This window comes from Podarcis muralis, chromosome 7, assembly GCF_964188315.1.
Source record: "Podarcis muralis chromosome 7, rPodMur119.hap1.1, whole genome shotgun sequence".
Lineage (NCBI taxonomy): Eukaryota > Metazoa > Chordata > Lepidosauria > Squamata > Lacertidae > Podarcis > Podarcis muralis.
This window is the reverse complement of record NC_135661.1, coordinates 88339777-88357747: the sequence shown is the minus strand read 5'-3', so window position 1 is coordinate 88357747 and position 17971 is coordinate 88339777. Positions and strand designations below refer to the sequence as shown.

Genomic DNA, 17971 nt, shown 5'->3' with positions numbered 1-17971 from the left:
CATAGTTGTTTTGCTGGGATTTCTAATAGACTTCAGCTGAGAAAAGGAATGCTCAGCTGAGCCATTTCTGACCGTTAATGGTAAAAAATCTGGCAATGGGGAATTTCTGTGGTTGCCCCCCCCCTTTCCTCGATGCCCTAAGTAAGTGCTTATTTTGCTTAATGGTTTATCCAGCACTGAGCATCCCATCCCCAATCAGTCTCTCTTTTCTCCACCCCCATGTCCAGGAGGAGACGCCCACATGGTGCTCCGCCAGAGCCCGGCAGGCGTCCCGCTGTCTCCTTGGAGGGAATCGAGTTTAGACGGGGGCATCGGGTCAAGCAAGGTAAGTTTGGGCCTGCGTGGCTCCCCTTTGGGTCCTCACCATAGCTGTCAACTTGCAGATTTGAAAATAAGGGACCAGCAGCCTCGAAAATAAGGGATCAGCAGCCAAAATAAGGGAGTTTCAGAGCACAGGTATGTTCAACTTCTGAGCCCCTCCGAGCCAAAGGCAGAAAGCCCAGCCAGCAGCCAAACGAAGCCTCAAGCGGTGGTTCCCACAGCGCAGCAACCCGGCAAAGGGGATGCAGCAAGGAAAACCACCGTCACCTCTCCGCTGGGAAGCGCTGAGCAAAGGCGAGTCCCCAGGCAACGCGGCCGATTTGATCGGCACAAGGCATGCAAGCTCCACCCCCCAGTCGTTCTTAGACTCCTTATTGGGTGAGCAACGCAGCCAAGCAACACAGTTGGAGCCTCCCTCCTCCCTGGCCGGCAGGGAGGGAGGGAGGGAGAGGAGCTGCTTCCTTTGAAACCCGGGAAATTTAAGGGACATCATCAATAAGGGACAGCAGCGGGAAACGGTGCTGGGATAAGGAACTTTCCTGCCAAATAAGGGACGGTTGACAGCTATGGTCTGTGGGGTTTACTCATTTCATGTATATCCCACCTTTTTTCCCTTTCTTGTTCTCCTCCTCATTTAAATGTCCACGACAACCCTGCGAGGTAGGTTAGGCTGGCCCAAGGTCACCCAGGGAGCTTCATGGCTGAGCGAAAATTCGAACCCCGGTCTCTCCCAGGTCCTAGTCCAGTGCTCTAACCACTACACAACACTAACTCTCAAGGAAGACTTTCCAGGGGAGGGCGCTCATTGGGAACCCTGCAACTAATGGCAGGTTGAAATCTCGGGTGATGGTGACAAATTAAAGTAAGGGGAGGGGATATGGATTTGTAACCTCAGGGGTGAAAAATGTAATAGCTAGATCTTTTGTTCAAATCCCGCTTGCAGGTTTCCCATAATGGGCATGTGGTTGGCCGCTGTGAGAACAGGAGGCTGGACTAGATTATGTTTTTATGGAAGTCCGCGCTCAGTAGAGCGTTGTGAAAATAAGTGTGTATAAGATTATGGAACTTCATTATATTTTTTTGTTTGGTTTTTTTAAAAGAAAAATAAATAAAAAAGCATTTTTTAAAAAATTGATTACCGTATTTTTTGCCCTATAGGACACACTTTTTCCCCTCCAAAAATGAAGGGGAAATGTGTGTGCGTCCTATGGGGCGAATGCAGGCTTTCGCTGAAGCCTGGAGAGCGAGAGGGGTCAGTGCGCACCGACCCCTCTCGCTCTCCAGGCTTCAGGAAACTATCCGCAAGCCTTGGGAGCCCGGCGCGACTTCCCGCCAGCTCCCAAGGCTTGCGGACAGCAGCCTGCAGCCTGAAACCCGGGGAGCGCAGCAAAGCGCTCCCCGGGCTTCGGGCAGATATCCGCAAGCCTGGAGAGCCCGACGGGAATTCCCGCCGGGCTCCCAAGGCTTGCGGATAGCAGCCTGTTCCGCCCCAGCCCGGCAAGCTCCGGGAGCGATGGCAAGGTTGCGCAACCTCGCCATCGCTCCCGGACCCGTTCTGGGGGCTGGGGATGGGGGAAGCTCAGGCTTCCCCCGCCCCCAGCCCCGCAAGCTCCGGGAGCGATGGCGAGGTTGCTCTTTGGGGCTTGGGGGGGAAATAATCCCCCCCTTTATCCCCCCCAATAAGTGTGCCCTATGGGCCGGTGCGCCCTATAGGACGAAAAATACGGTATGTTTTTATGGAACCTCCAGGTCCAGGGGCAGTCTATCTAGGTTCCTAGTTTGTTAGGGCCACTTCAAAAACAGGGCCATGGGATTCTCACCTCTCTTTGCTTCCTCTCCCCTAGGAGGAGCATTATGGGATGCACAGCGCCACCTTGCCCAGGAATTACAAGGTCTCCCCGCTCGCCAGCGAGCGCCGCCCGGACACCTCCTTCCGCCGCTCCCTCCCCAGCAACCCGACGGGAACCCTGCCCCGCAACTGGCAGCCCATCTCCCGCATCCCCATGCCGCCCCCCAACCCGCAGGGCAGCCTCCCCAAGCGCCACAAACCCCTGCCGCTCTCCATGATCTTCCGGCTGCAGAACGCCTTCTGGGAGTACGGGGCAGCTGGGCAGAAGTTCCCCCTTCCCCAGGGGCCCCCGGGCTCCTCGCTTTTCCTCCGCTCCCTCCACAAGCAGCTGATGCAGCCCACTCTGCCCCAGAGCCAGCACCACCTGCGCATGGCCTCGCTCGGGAGCGAAGGTAAGCGTCACGCGGCAGCGAAAGAGGCTAATACTATTCTTGGCTGCATCAACTCTCTTCTGCCTCTGTCTTCTGCCTTAGTCAGTCCATACCTGAAATGCTGTGTCCAATTCAGAGCATCACAATTTAGGAAGGATGTTGACAAGCTGGGAGGTGGGCAGAGGAGGGCAACCAAGATGATCAAGGGTCTGGAAACAAAGCCTGATGAGGAGCGGTTGAAGGAGTTGGGTCTGTTTAGCCTGGAAAAGAGGAGACTTGAGAGGGGATAGGACAGCCATCTTCACATATCTGAAGGGCTGCCCCATGGAGGATGGAGAAAGCTTGCTTTCCGCTGCTCCAGAGAGGAGGACCCGAACCAATGAATTGATGTTACAGTGGAACCTCGGTTTTCGAACGTAATCCGTTCCAGAAGACCGTTTGACTTTCAAAATGTTCAAAAAACCGAAAAATGAAAGTGGAAGCCTCAGTACAATAGGGAAACTCAAAACTGAAGTTGTGCAGAAGCTGTTGGGCTTCCGAGTATCGTTTGAAAACTGAAGCAGTTACATCTGGGTTTTCGGCGTTCGAGTTCCGAAACGTTCGTCAATGGAGACGTTTGAGAACTGAGGTTCCACTGTACAGGGTTGTGAATGGGATCCGTTCCGGAGGCCCATTCACAACCTGAACAGAACGCAACCCGCATCTGCACGTGCTGCGATTCACTGCTTCTGCGCATGTGCATAACGTCATTTTGCACATCTGCGCATGCGAGAGCAGCGAAACCTGGAAGTAACCCGTTCCGTTACTTCCGGGTCACCGTGGGACGCAACCTGAGAACGCTCAACCTGAAGCAAACATAACATGTTGGTGCTGACCTTTAAAGCCCTAAACGGCCTCGGCCCAGTATACCTGAAGGAGCGTCTCCACCCCCATCATTCTGCCCGGACACTGAGGTCCAGCGCCGAGGGCCTTCTGACAGTTCCCTCCCTGTGAGAAGCCAAGTTACTGGGAACCAGGCAGAGGGCCTTCTCAGTGGTGGCGCCCTCCCTGTGGAACGCCCTCCCACCAGATGTCAAAGAGAGCAACAACTACCAGACTTTTAGAAGACATCTGAAGGCAGCCCTGTTTAGGGAAGCTTATAATGTTTAATAGGTTATTGTATTTTAATATTTGGTTGGAAGTTGCCCAGAGTGGCTGGGGAAGCCCAGCCAGATGGGTGGGGTATAAATAATAAATTAATTAGTATTATTATGAGGTATGACTGTATAAGAAAGGAGATTCTGACTAAAGATCAGGAATAACCTTCTGAATGGAAGAGCTGTTTGGCAGTAGAACAGCCTCCCTTGGGAGCTTGTGGACTCTCCTTCCTTGGAGATTTTAAAGCACAGATCAGATGGCCATCTGCCATGGATGCTTAAGCTGAGATTCCTGCATTGCAGTGGGTTGGACTGCATGACCCCAGGGGTCCCTTCCGACGCCACAACTCCAACATTCGTTTCCCAGGAAGCTCTCCCTTTCCTAGGAACGGCATCCCCAGCGGTGACCCCTCTCTTCTTTCTCTTCCAGGGAACGGCGTCGCCAAAGCGGCCAGCCCCCCATCCGAGCCCGTCCGCATCGTCCCCATCGTCTTGACCGGGGGCGACGCGGAGGCCGAGTTGGAGAACCTCCTTCCGGGAGGGGAGCCGGCCGAAGCGGAAGAGGTCCCCCGGCCTCTGAGCCCCACCCGCCTCCAGCCTCTGCTGCCCCCCGAGGCCCAGAAAGTGCCCGAGTTTGAGGAGGTGGCACGGGTCCTGGCCGAGATGCCCCGGCCCCTGAAGCGCCGCGGCTCCATGGAGCAGTGCCCCGGCCCCGCCCTGCCCCCCACCCACAAGAACCAGTACCGCCAGATCATCAGCCGCCTCTTCCACCACCATCCCCGCAAGGAGGACGCTGGCATGGCCGGAGATGTGTCCCCGCAGACGGAGCTCTCGCCCATCACCGAGGCCATGGAACAGAAGGCGCCTGGGGCTGTCGTGGCCCCCATTCCAGCAGCCCCCCTGCCACCAATGCCGGCACCCCCCATCCCGCCTCCACCGCTGCCAGAGAGCCCAGTGAGCTTCAGTCCTTTGCCCAGTCCGGTAGGTCTATTGCAGGGCTGGGGCCGAATTGCCTTGTGGGCAAGCTTCTGGGGTCCGCATGTGGGTGCATTATTATCATCATTATTTATGAAATTTCTGAGGCTCAACAACTTAAGAACCATTTCATTGGGCTTCATTTTTGTCCAAGCAGTTCACTTTTAAGAACTGACGCACAACCATGGTTTCCTTTTTCTTCCTCCCTCCCCATTCCTTTTTCCTTTTGTGCCATTTCCTTCTGGAACTGGCAATTGCCGGCGCTGGAAGGAAAAGCTGGGTGGAGCGATGGGGGGGGGTCTCTTGCCTTTGCACGGTGGGTGGCACTCCGGGCAAAGGCATGTGCACAAGCATAAGCGTGCAAACGCAAACGTGCCGCCACCCACCCTACAAACACACTCGCCTCTTCATCCAGGCAGGCAAGGACATACTCCAGCCAAGCAAAAACACTTGGCTGAGGGTGTGGATCGGGGCCTTTGAGTCCGATGCAGAGGGTTGTAAGGCTTCATCCAGCCCAGGGGCCTGAGATCTCCCACCCCTGGTCTCTGCCTTTAAATGCCATTTCTGCCCACATTAGAATCTGGGCACCTTCATTTGGCCTCTAAAGCACATGGCAACTGGCCTGCCATTCAATAGAATAGAATAGAATTTATTATTTATACCCTGCCCATCTGGCTGGGTTTCCCCAGCCACTCTGGGTGGCTTCCATCAATTATTAAAATACAGTAGTCTGTTAAACATTAAAAGCTTCCCTAAAGAGGGCTGCCTTCAGATGTCTTCTAAAAATCTGGTAGTTGTTCTTCTCTTTGATATCTGAAGGGAGGGCATTCCACAGGGCGGGTGCCACCACCGAGAAGGCCCTCTGCCTGGTTCCCTGTAACCTTACTTCTTGCAGTGAGGGAACCGCCAGAAGGCCCTCGGAGCTGGGCCTCAGTGTCCAGGCTGAATGATAGGGGTGGAGACGCTCCTTCAGGTATACTGGACCGAGGCTGTTTAGGGCTTGAAAGGTCAGCACCAACACTTTGAATTGTGCTTGGAAACGTACTGGAAGCCAATGCAGATCTCTCAGGACCAGTGTTATATGGTCTCAGCGGCCGCTCCCAGTCAACAGTCTAGCTGCCGCATTCTGGATAAGTTGCAGTTTCCGGGGCACCTTCAAAGGTAGCCCCACATAGAGCACATTACAGTAGTCCAAGCGGGAGATAACCAGAGCATGCACCACTCTGGCGAGACAGTCTGAGGGCAGGGAGGGTCTCATCCTGCGTACCAGATGGAGCTGGCAGACAGCTGCCCTGGACACAGAATTGACCTGCGCCTCCATGGACAGCTGTGAGTCCAGAATGACTGCCAGGCTGCGCACCTGGTCCTTCAGGGGCACAGTTACCCCATTCAGGACCAGGGAATCCTCCACACCTGCCCGCCCCCCTGTCCCCCCAAAAACAGTAATTCTGTCTTGTCAGGATTCAACCTCAATCTGTTAGCCGCCATCCATCCTCCAACCGCCTCCAGACACTCACACAGGACTTTCACTGCCTTCACTGGTTCTGATTTGAAAGAGAGGTAGAGCTGGGTATCATCTGCATATTGATGGACACCCAGCCCAAACCCCCTTATGATCTCTCCCAGCGGCTGCATGTAGATGTATCCACATTCAGTTTGACTCCCACATTCCCCAGCCAGTACAGTTACGCGATACTGGGGTTGATGGGAGTTACAACCAAAGAATCGCAGAGTTGGAAGGGGCTCCTGGGGGTCATCTAGTCCAACCCCCTGCAATGCAGGAATCTCGACGAAAGCATCCGTGACATGGATTGTGTGGGTCGTAGCCTAAAACATCTGGAGGACACCAGGTTGTTGATGAGGACTGCGGTGCAGTGACCCGCATGAAACTGGGAGGTGCCTCTGCCCATGTGCAGAGGGCTTCTCCCCCCTGCGCCAGAAAGGCTGAGCTTAATAGAACAGGTCGCGGGAGAGAACAAACACCCCCCGTTCTCTGTCTGTGTGCATGGAAGCCCGGAGAGCGGCTGCCTGCCAGAGTTGACAATGTTGGCTTAGATGGAGCTCTCGTGGCTACAGTGAACCTACCATTGGGATGGTGGACTGGTCATTTCTTCGTCGGAGGGCAGGCGGGCGGATTTAGCGGGGGATCAAATACTTTCCCCCCTCACTGTAGTTACAAAAAGCAGTAAGACCCTAGCCATATCACAGTCAAAGTACAAGATAAACACTTCTTTTAAACTGCTTTTTAACTGTATGTTTTTAAAATGTTTTTAACTGTTTTATGGGATTATTCGGCTGTTTATGTTTCTATTTTGTTTATGGGTTTTGTGTTTTTATATTGTAATTTTACCTTGTGAACCACCCTGAGACCTGTGGGTATAGGGGGGTATATAAATTTTAATAATAATAATAATAATAATAATAAACGGAGCCAAAGAGACTAAACCTGCGAGACCTCGAACCCAGTCCCTGGCTGTCCCTGGTAGTTGTGCTGTAGTTATTGACTAGAGAGCGCTCTGCACCTGCTCAGAGGCACTTGTGGCCTTTAAAAAAAACAACACGCTGGATGGAGTTTTGGCTTTGAAAGGCTGTGTCTTTGGCTGTGTCTGGGGTGTTGGCCCTTCCCAAGGCGGCTTCCCTGCTGATGTCTGCCTGCCCTCTGCCATTCAACAGGAGAAGCGCTCAGTGCTGCGCAAGGCGGCCTCCCCACGGAAGCGGCTGTCAAAGAGGGCACGACTCAACCCCCTGGTGCTGCTGCTGGATGCGGCCCTGACCGGCGAGTTGGAAGTCGTGAAGGAAGCCATGAAGGAGGTGAGGTTTTTTTTGTTGTTGGGGGGGGCTTATCTTTGGGGACAACCAAAAATATCAACAACCTCAGATATGCAGATGACACAACATTGACGGTAGAAAGTGAGGAGGAATTAAAGAACCTTTTAATGAGTCCAGGGGGTCACGAAGAGTCGGACACGACTAAACGACTAAACAACAGATTGGTAGCCGTCACTGCCTCTTGTGGGAGTGAGTTCCACAGTTTAACTGCATGAAGGAGGGCTCTCTTTTCTCTGCCCCAAATCTTCCGGCGTTCAGTGTTACGAGAGAGGGATACAACCTTTCCTCTCTCTGCTTTATTCATGCCCTACACAATTTCATAAATTTCCACCACGTCCCCTCTGACTCACCTCTTCCCTAAATTTAAAAAAGCGCTGCAACCTTTCTCCATTTCCTCGGTTGTTTCTGAACCTTTCCCAACTTTGCAATCTCCTTTTTGAGCCGAGACGACCAGAACAGAGTGTAGGATCCCTGAAGTCAGTCGCACCACAGGCTTTAGGATATCTACAGGACTCCCCCTGCTCTCTCCCCAAAACCCACTGCAGCCAGGACACTCCCCAAAGATGTTGTTGTTGTTTAGTCATTTAGTCGTGTCCGACTCTTCGTGACCCCCTGGACCAGAGCACGCCAGGCACTCCTGTCTTCCACTGCCTCCCACAGTTTGGTCAAACTCATGCTGGTAGCTTTGAGAACACTGTCCCACCATCTCGTCCTCTGTCGTCCCCTTCTCCTTGCGCCCTCCATCTTCCCCAACATCAGGGTCTTTTTCAGGGAGTCTTCTCTTCTCCTGAGGTGGCCAAAGTATTAGAGCCTCAGCTTCAGGATCTGTCCTTCCAGTGAGCACTCAGGGCTGATTTCCTTCAGAATGGAGAGGTTTGATCTTCTTGCAGTCCATGGGACTCTCCAGAGTCTCCTCCAGCACCAGAATTCAAAAGCATCCATTCTTCGGCGATCAGCCTTCTTTATGATCCAGCTCTCACTTCCATACATCACTACTGGGAAAACCATAGCTTTAACTATATGGACCTTTGTTGGCAAGGTGACGTCTCTGCTTTTTAAGATGCTGTCTAAGTTTGTCATCGCTTTCCTCCCAAGAAGCAGGCGTCTTTTAATTTCGTGACTACTGTCACCATCTGCAGTGATCATGGAGCCCAAGAAAGTCAAATCTCTCACTGCCTCCATTTCTTCCCCTTCTATTTGCCAGGAGGTGATGGGACCGGTGGCCATGATCTTAGTTTTTTTTTATGTTGAGCTTCAGACCATATTTTGCACTCTCCTCTTTCACCCTCATTTCCTGGAGCAGGAACTGGCAAGCCACTCCAGTATCCCTGCCAAGAAAACTCCATGGACAAAGACAACAGGCTACCAATCTAGATGGCTTTAAAAGAGGACTGCTCAAATTCATGGAGGGCTATTGACTGCTTCTAGCCACAATGGCTGTACTCAGTGCCCTTAGCAGAAGGCAACAATGCGTTGCTGGAAACCGCAGGAGGGGAGAGTTGCTCTTGTGTTCGAATCCTGATTGCTGGTTAATCTTTGGGCATCTGGTAGGACCCTGTGAGGACAGGCCGCTGGACCAGACGGGCCCCTTTTGGCCTGGCCCAACAGCCTCTTCTCAAGTGGCAGGGAGTTCCACAGTTTGCACTGCATGAAGAAGGATTTTCTTTTATTGGTCCTGAATCTTCCAACGTTCAGCTTCCTTTCCCTGCCTGCTTTCTCCTTGAGATGCATCGTTTTATAAACTCATGTTGCTTCTGACATGCCTTTAATTTCTCCACTTTTTCAGTGCCATGTATAATTTTATGAGCTTCCATCACGTCCCTTCTTGGCGCCTTTTCTCTGACCTTAACATATTCACCGGATTTTTGTCATAGGACTTTTGTGGCTCTGATATCTTTTTAATGAATACAGTGGTACCTTGGTTCTCAAACTTAATCCATTCCGGAAGTCCATTCCAAAACCAAAGCGTTCCAAAACCAAGGCACACGTTCCCATAGAAAGTAATGCAAAATGGATCAAACCGTTCCAGACTTTTTAAAATAACCCCTAAAACAGCAATTTAACATGAATTTTACTATTTAGCGAGACCGTTGATCCATAAAATGAAAGCAGTAATCAACGTACTGTACTATAAAATAAATAAGACAGTATTGTAGATGATAAAAAAATAATAATTTTTTTCTTAGTTGCACTGATGATAGTCATTGTTTGGATGGGGGGCTTTTATCCATTTCCACAGTCACACAATCAGTCAGTAGCTGAACTGGGTTCCACGCAGTCGCAAAAACAAATCAACTGAAAAAGCCTCAAAAACACCAAATAAATAGCAAAAACGAAAGCGCCAAATTTAATCCATTCTGGAAGCTCGTTTGACTTCCGAAATGTTCAAAAACCAAGGCGCAGCTTCTGATTGGTGCAGGCGCCCCGGAAACAATAGCCAACCGCTGCATCGGATGTTCGGTTTCCAAAAAACATTTGAAAACTGGAACACGTCCAGGTTTACGGCGTTTGGGAACCAAGGCGTTTGAGAACTAAGGCGTTTGAGAACCAAGGTACCACTGTAGCGGTATATGATTATTTTAATAAGTAAAATAAAACCATGGGAGCTGAAACACACACAAGCACACAGACCCTCCAAATGTGCATTTTCCTGCTTCTCCCCCCAGCTGAACGATCCGAGCCAGCCCAACGACGAGGGTATCACTGCTCTCCACAATGCCATCTGCGGTGCCAACTACAACATCGTGGACTACCTGATCAACATTGGGGCCAACGTCAACTCCCCGGACAGCCATGGATGGTGAGCCTTTTTTATTTATTTATCCAAAACCCCTCAAAGCAGCTTACTAAAAAAACCCTAAAACAATTAAATTGTTGCTCGTAGGATCCTTGGGTTTTCCTTGTTTTTCCTTGTGTATTCTGTGTCTTTTAGATCGTAATTTTATGCTGTGAACCGCCCTGCGGGTATAGGAAGGTGTACATATGTAATAAATAAAATAATAATAGTACAGTGGTACCTCAGGTTAAGTACTTAATTCGTTCCGGAGGTCCGTTTTTAACATGAAACTGTTCTTAACCTGAAGCACCACTTTAGCTAATGGGGCCTCCCGCTGCTGCCGCACCGCCGGAGCACGATTTCTGTTCTTATCCTGAAGCAAAGTTCTTAACCTGAAGCACTATTTTTGGGTTAGCGGAGTGTGTAACCTGAAGCGTATGTAACCCGAGGTACCACTGTAAAGGGACCCCTGACCATTAGGTCCAGTCATGGCCGACTCTGGGGTTGCGGCGCTCATCTCACTTTATTGGCCGAGGGACCCGGCGTGCAGCTTCCGGGTCATGTGGCCAGCAGGACTAAGCCACTTCTGGCGAACCAGAGCGGCGCACGGAAACGCTGTTTACCTTCCCACCGGAGCGGTACCTATTTATCTACTTGCACTTTGACGTGCTTTTGAACTGCTAGGTTGGCAGAAGCAGGGACCGAGCAACGGGAGCTCAGCCCGCCGCAGGGTTTCGAACCACCGACCTTCTGATCAGCAAGTCCTAGGCTCTGTGGTTTAACCCACAGCGCCACCCGCGTCCTAAAATAATAATAATAATAATAATAATACGATATTTAGAAAGTTACAATAACAATCGGCTAAAAAGAAATCTTGTCCCAGTGTTCTGAACACCCAGGTGGGCTTGTCTAAACAAGGACATTTTTAGCAAGTGCCGAAAAGGCTTTATAGCAAAGGCGCCTGCCCGAATATCATGAGGCAGGGAGTTCCGAAGTGTAGGCACTGCCGCAGTAAGCCATCTACTGATGCAGAACGGGGAATATGGGGCACCTGGGACAGGGCCAGATCCACCGACTGAAGTGGCTGAGTGGGTGTTTGTGGGGTGAAGTGATCTCGCAGGCAAACCGGTTTCCCAAGTTGTTAAGGACTTTGTGTACTAGTTATTAACACCTTCAGCCTGGCAGCGAGTGCGGATCTCTGAGCACAGGTGTTCTATCCTGGCAAGCCCTTGGCTTTTGTCAGCAATCGGGCTGCAGCGATTCCCTGGGGGAAGGTAGGAAGTGCAGCTACAATGCTCCACAGCTTCCTTCTCTCCCTACATCCCCGCCATACCCCAGGAGGAAGCTGCAGAACCACAGAACTGTAGAGCTGGAAGGGAAGCCTAGTGGCCATCTAGTCCAACCCCAGCAATGCAAGTATCGCAGTTTAATAATAATAATAATAATAATAATAATAATAATAATAATAATAATAATTTATTTATACCCCGCCCATCTGGCTGAGTTTCCCCAGCCACTCTGGGCTGCTCCCAATCGAGTGTTAAAAAGAATACAGCATTAAATATTAAAAACTTCCCTAAACAGGGCTGCCTTCAGATGTCTCTTAAAGATAGGATAGCTGCTTATTTCCTTCACATTTGAAGGAAGGGTGTTCCACAGGGTGGGCGCCGCTACCGAGAAGGCCCTCTGCCTGGTTCCCTGTAACCTCGCTTCTCGCAATGAGGGAACCGCCAGAAGGCCCTCGGCGCTGGATCTCAGTGTCCAGGCTGAACAATGGGGGTGGAGACGCTCCTTCAGGTATACTGGACCGAGGCCGTTTAGGGCTTTAAAGGTCAGCACCAACACTTTGAATTGTGCTCGGAAACGTACTGGGAGCCAATGCAGATCTCTCAGGACCGGTGTTATGTGGTCTTGGTGGCTGTTCCCAGTCACCAGTCTAGCTGCCGCATTCTGGATTAATTGCAGTTTCCGGGTCACCTTCAAGATAACTAGAGCATGCACCACTCTGGTGAGACAGTCTGCGGGCAGGGAGGGTCTCATCCTGTGTTCCAGATGGAGCTGGTAGACAGCCGCTCTGGACACAGAATTAGCCTGCGCCTCCATGGACAGCTGTGAGTCCAGAATGACTCCTAGGCTGCGCACCTGGTCCTTCAGGGGCACAATTACCCCATTCAGGACCAGGGAATCCCCCACACCCGCCCGCCACACACACACACAACTTAACTGAGCTTGGGTGTTTTTCCACCCCCTGTCTCTTTCCCAGGACACCCCTGCACTGCGCCGCCTCATGCAATGACACGGCCATCTGCGTAGCCCTGGTCAAGCACGGAGCGGCCATTTTCGCCACCACTTTCAGCGACGGCAGCATGGCCATTGAGAAGTGCGACCCATACCGCGAGGGCTACAGCGACTGCTTCAGCTACCTGGCAGGTGAGGCGGCAGGAGGGCGCGGGGGAAAGGCACCGGAAAGAAAAATAAAATAAAAATAATTTTTATTACATTTTCCATATTAACAATCCAATCCAATCACATTAAATATTCCAAATTCTACATACACATTTCAAATACCGTATTTTTCGCTCTATAGGGCGCACTTTTCCCCCTCCAAAAATTAAGGGGAAATGTGTGTGTGTCTTATGGAGCGAAGTTCCCGCTGCGCTCCAGAGGCTTCAGGCTTCAGACGGCTATCCGCAAGCCTTCGTAGCGCAGCAGGAGTTCCCGCTGTGCTCCTAAGGCTTGCGGATAGCCGTCTGAAGCCTGGAGAGTGAGAGGGGTCGGTGCACACTGATCCCTCTCGCTCTCCTGGCTTTGCATTGCTGGCGAGGCGCTGCACAGTTTTCCCTCTCTGCGCAGCGTCCCTTCAGCAAAGCGAGAGGAGAAATGGAAGGGGCTCCGTTTCTCCTGCTGCTTCGCTGAAGGGGCGCTGAGCAGAGAGGGGGATATTCCCCCCCCCTGTTCTCCCCCTCTAAAACAAGTTGCGTCTTATGGTCCGGTGCGTCCTATAGAGCGAAAAATACGGTACTTCAAATTTTCTGCCGAATTATAAATCTTTCGCTGGGGCTTCCCGTGCTTTGAGTTCGGGGGTGGGCTCTGATCATCTCATATCTCTGCTGCTTTTGATAGTCATTTCTAATAGTTCCAGTGTGGTGTAGTGGTTAAGAGCAGTAGACTTGTAATCTGGGGAACCGGGTTCGCGTCTCCGCTCCTCCACATGCAGCTGCTGGGTGACCTTGGGCCAGTCACACTTCTCTGAAGTCTCTCAGCCCCACTCACCTCACAGAGTCTTTGTTGTGGGGGAGGAAGGGAAAGGAGAATGTTAGCCACTTTGAGACTCCTTCGGGTAGTGATAAAGTGGGATATCAAATCCAAACTCCTCCTCCTCCTCCTCTTCTTCTTCTTCTTCTTCTTCTTCTTCTTCTTCTTCTTCTTTTTCTTCCTGTTGTTTTCCTTCTTTCACTGCCTCTGAGTTGTTTCCACAAGCGAGCTGAAGTAAAATGATATGTTTCTGTGTGGATGCACCGGAAAGTCCTGTGCCACACAGCTGCAAAACGTTTCCATGTGCTAAATTATACATGTTGCAGCTGCAAATTTAGTCTGGCGATTTTTTCCAGACGGGGGAAAAACAAACAAACGGGCTATGGGTCTCTGAGCTGTGGGGAGAAGCTGCTGGATCAGTCCAAAGGGGGCCCACCTAGTCCAGCCTCCTGCCCTCGCGGTGGCCAAATACCCCTAAGAACCTGGGGGTCTGGATAGACTTCTCCTGGACCTGGAGGTTCCATGAGGACCTCCAAGAGCATGTCTGCTGGATCAGGCCCATCTGCTCCAATGTCCTCTTCTCTCAGTGGCCAATGAGGTTCCCCCAAAGTGGAAACTCTCAAACAGGACCCCTGAGCACAAGAGGAATTCTCTACCCACCCCAGTTTCCAGCAAGTGGTGTTTGGAAGGAGGCACCCCCAAATTCGGCCCTCCAGCTGTTTTTGGGACTACAACTCCCATCATCCCTACCCAACAGGACCAGTGGTCAAGGATGATGGGAACTGTAGTCCCAAAACAGCTGGAGGGCCGAGTTTGGGGATGCCTGGCAGAGCATGTTGTTATTGTTGTTTAGTCGTGTCCGCCTCTTCGTGACCCCCTGGACCAGAGCACGCCAGGCCCTCCTGTCTTCCACTACCTCCCGCAGTTTGGTCAAACTCATGCTGGTAGCTTCGAGAACACTGTCCCACCATCTCGTCCTCTGTCATCCCCTTCTCCTTGTGCCCTCCATCTTTCCCAACATCAGGGTCTTTTCCAGGGAGTCTTCTCTTCTCATGAGGTAGCCAAAGTCTTGGAGCCTCAGCTTCAGGATCTGTCCTTCCAGTGAGCACTCAGGGCTGATTTCCTTCAGAATGGAGAGGTTGGATTTTCTTGCAGTCCATGGGACTCTCAAGAGTCTCCTCCAGCACCAGAATTCAAAAGCATCCATTCTCCGCCGATCAACCTTCTTTATGGTCCAGCTCTCACTTCCATCCATCACTACTGGGGAAACCATAGCTTTAACTATACGGACCTTTGTCGGCAAGGTGATGTCTCTGCTTTTTAAGATGCTGTCTAGGTTTGTCATTGCTTTTCTCCCAAGAAGCAGAGCATCCGACACTACAATTCTAGGATTCAGATGGTGTGTGGCAGTGAAGTCATGAGTTTTGATTGCATGTTGATCCATTGCAGATGTTGAGCAGAACATGGGCCTGATGAACAACGGGGTGGTCTACGCCTTGTGGGATTATAGCGCCGAGTTCAGCGACGAGCTGTCTTTCCGTGAGGGCGAGCCCGTCACTGTCTTGCGCCACGACAACCCCGACGAAACGGACTGGTGGTGGGCATCTCTCTATGGGCAGGAGGGCTACGTGCCCAAGAACTACTTTGGGGTGAGTGTTCAAAACATGCACAAGGATGGGATGGGAGGTTCGCAGGCTACGAAGGACTCGTTCACAAATATATTGACAGCTGCACGAATTATTACAGCTAGGAAGTGGAAGGGGCAAGCAGAATCTAAAATGGAAGAATGGCATAAAGAGGTGTGGGATTTAGCTGTTAATGACAAATTAACATGTGCCATCAAGTTAAGACGGGGAATATGCAGGAGAAATGATTTTGAGGAGATATGGAGGGTGTTTGTAGTATTTGTACTGCTAAAACAGAAAGGGGTCAAACCATTGCAAGAGGGGTTGACATTCTGGGACGTTGGAAAGTTACAGTAGTTATTCTTATTTATTTATGATTATTAGTTTGTCAAGATAAAAAAATAATTTTGAAAAGACACACACACATGTGTGAGGGTCCTTTGTTTATGCTGAATAATAATAATAATAATAATAATAATAATAATAATAATAATAATAATTAAATACCCCGCCCATCTGGCTGGGTTTCCCCAGCCACTCTGGGCGGCTCCCAACTGAATATTAAAAACACGATAAAACATCAAACATTAAACTTCCCTAAGCAGGGCTGCCTTCAGATGTCTTCTAAACGTCAGATAGTTGTTTATTTCCTTGACATCTGGTGGGAGGGCGTTCCACAGGGCGGGAGCCACCACTGAGAAGGCCCTCTGCCTGGTTCCCTGTAACTTGGCTTCTCGCAGTGAGGGAACCGCTAGAAGGCCCTCTGAGCTGGACCTCAGTGTCCGGGCAGAACGATGGGGGTGGAGACGCTCCTTCAGGTATCCTGGGCCTTTGAGGCCATTTAGGGCTTGAAAGTTCAGCACCAACACTTTGAATTGTGCTTGGAAACGTACTGGGAGCCAATGCAGATCTCTCAGGACCGGTGTTATGTGGTCTCGGAGGCTGCTCCCAGTCCCCAGTCTAGCTGCTGTGTAAAAGCACCTGGATGAGCCTCTGCTTACGTTGTTCACCAGCGATGAGCTTCCTGCGGCCACCAGGATCCAGCCTGGCGTGCTGGTTCCTCTGCCTTGCTGGGCTTGCTCCGTTCCAAAACACGCAACCCACCTGTGCTTCTCTCCTCCGCAGCTCTTCCCCAGGGTGAGGCCGCAGCAGAGGAAGGCGTGACGTTTCGGAGGGAGGAACCCCGTCGCTGCCATCCCAGGAGGAACCTGAGGAATGTGCCTGGACAGGATCCCAAAGAACAGCTTCGCAGTGCGGATGAATCGCCTCACCTGCCTCAGGAGGGCGGCTGTCTGGCATCTTCAGACGCGCTATAATGGTGGAGGGAAGCGAGAGACATGAGAAGATGGGCGAATCCTTGGCTCTCTCGCTGTGTGTGTGTGTGTGTCTGTGTCTGGAAAAGCATGCCTAAAAGGAGAGGGTCTGACCTGTTAGTTTGTTTTTTACTATCTGCCTTCCTCTCCTCCTGCTTCCGTTAAGGACTTGCCATGACGCTAGGAAGGGTGATAGTATTTCATAGCTGTCAACCTTCCCTTTTTTTGCGGAGAATTCCCTTATCCCAGCGCCGTTTCCCGCTGCTTCCTGCTGCTATGCCGGATTGTTAGATATCCCGTAGACTGTCCCCGGGACAGGTGAGGCTGCTGATCCCTTATTTTCAAATCTGAAAGTTGACAGCTATGGTATTTTTATTTTTTTGTTTTGCATAGAATTGTAGTGTTGTAAGAGAGTCCCTGGGACGCGGGTGGCGCTGTGGGTTAAACCACAGAGCCTAGGACTTGCCGATCAGAAGGTTGGCGGTTTGAATCCCCGCGACGGGGTGAGCTCCCATTGCTCAGTCCCTGCTCCTGCCAACCTAGCAGTTCGAAAGCACGTCAAAGTGCAAGTAGATAAATAGGTACCGCTCCGGCAGGAAGGTAAACGGCGTTTCCATGCGCTGCTCTGGTTCGCCAGAAGTGGCTTAGTCATGCTGGCCACATGACCCGGAAGCTCCCTCGGCCAGTAAAGCGAGATGAGCACCGCAACCCCAGAGTCGTCCGCAACTGGACCTAACGGTCAGGGGTACCTTTCCCTTTCCCTTTAAGGGAGTCCCTGAGAGGCATCTAGCTCAACCCCCTCAGCTGAGGAATCCCTGGCGGATGGGAATCCCAATCTCCAAGGAAGGAAAGCCCCTACCACTTGGGATTCTGGCTTCAGCGGCCGGAAGGTTTTTGCCCCTTTCATCCAAACGAAAATTCAGATGCTGGGGTGACTAATTGATTTGCTCCAGGGGTACGTAGCGCACCTCTGGTGGGATCCTTCCCATAAATCCACCCCTCCAGCCTTGCCTCTCAAAGAGATTGCCCCCTCCTCCCTCCCAGCTCCTACCCTGAGCACATTCAGAGGTGCTGGACCCGCTCTCCATCCCCCTGGCTTCCTTGCCTCTCTGGACACGTCCACCACCAGCTGACCTCTCCGCTCCCAGCTCCGGCCACGTCGCCACCGGCTTCCTTTGGGCCTCAGCGTGAGAACTTGAGCAACGACAACTGCTTCCCCCTCTCATTTCTGCGATCGCTGCTCAGCTGCGGTTCTCCCTCCACGAATCTCCAGCTCCCTGCCCCAGCGTCGAAACTGGAGATGTGAGAGATGACCTCGCTTCCCCGGGATTCGCAGTTTCAACGGGTTTCCTTGAGGAGAGCTCCCTCTCTGCCCAGGAGGAGGGCTCCGCAGGACGGGACCGTGGCCTGGGCAAAATCCACTGCTTCCTGCCTCTTTTCTGCTCTTTTGACTTTTGCACAAATGGGAGCCATAAGGGAGCTTGTGCCTTGATGATTTTGCCTTGCCCAATGTGGCCCGCA

General features: G+C 51.6%; 1 protein-coding gene across 6 annotated transcripts in view; it reads left to right on the top strand.

Annotated features, from left to right (window-relative positions):
- PPP1R13L (protein phosphatase 1 regulatory subunit 13 like) overlaps positions 1-16996 on the top strand; it is a 51732-nt gene extending 34736 nt beyond the window's left edge. For 2 of the 6 annotated variants that reach the window (XM_028741919.2, XM_028741917.2), the window contains 8 exons: positions 228-325; positions 2166-2562; positions 4108-4658; positions 7326-7463; positions 10148-10281; positions 12521-12687; positions 14962-15161; positions 16263-16983. In XM_028741919.2, the coding sequence (XP_028597752.2) occupies positions 228-325; positions 2166-2562; positions 4108-4658; positions 7326-7463; positions 10148-10281; positions 12521-12687; positions 14962-15161; positions 16263-16301 (1724 nt within the window). In that variant the 3' untranslated portion in view covers positions 16302-16983. Of the gene's footprint in view, positions 1-227; positions 326-2165; positions 2563-4107; positions 4659-7325; positions 7464-10147; positions 10282-12520; positions 12688-14961; positions 15162-16262 lie in introns of all 6 variants that reach the window. The other 4 variants (XM_028741916.2, XM_028741915.2, XM_077932393.1 and 1 more) reach the window with 4 other exon arrangements.
- The last annotated feature ends 975 nt before the right edge of the window (positions 16997-17971 follow it).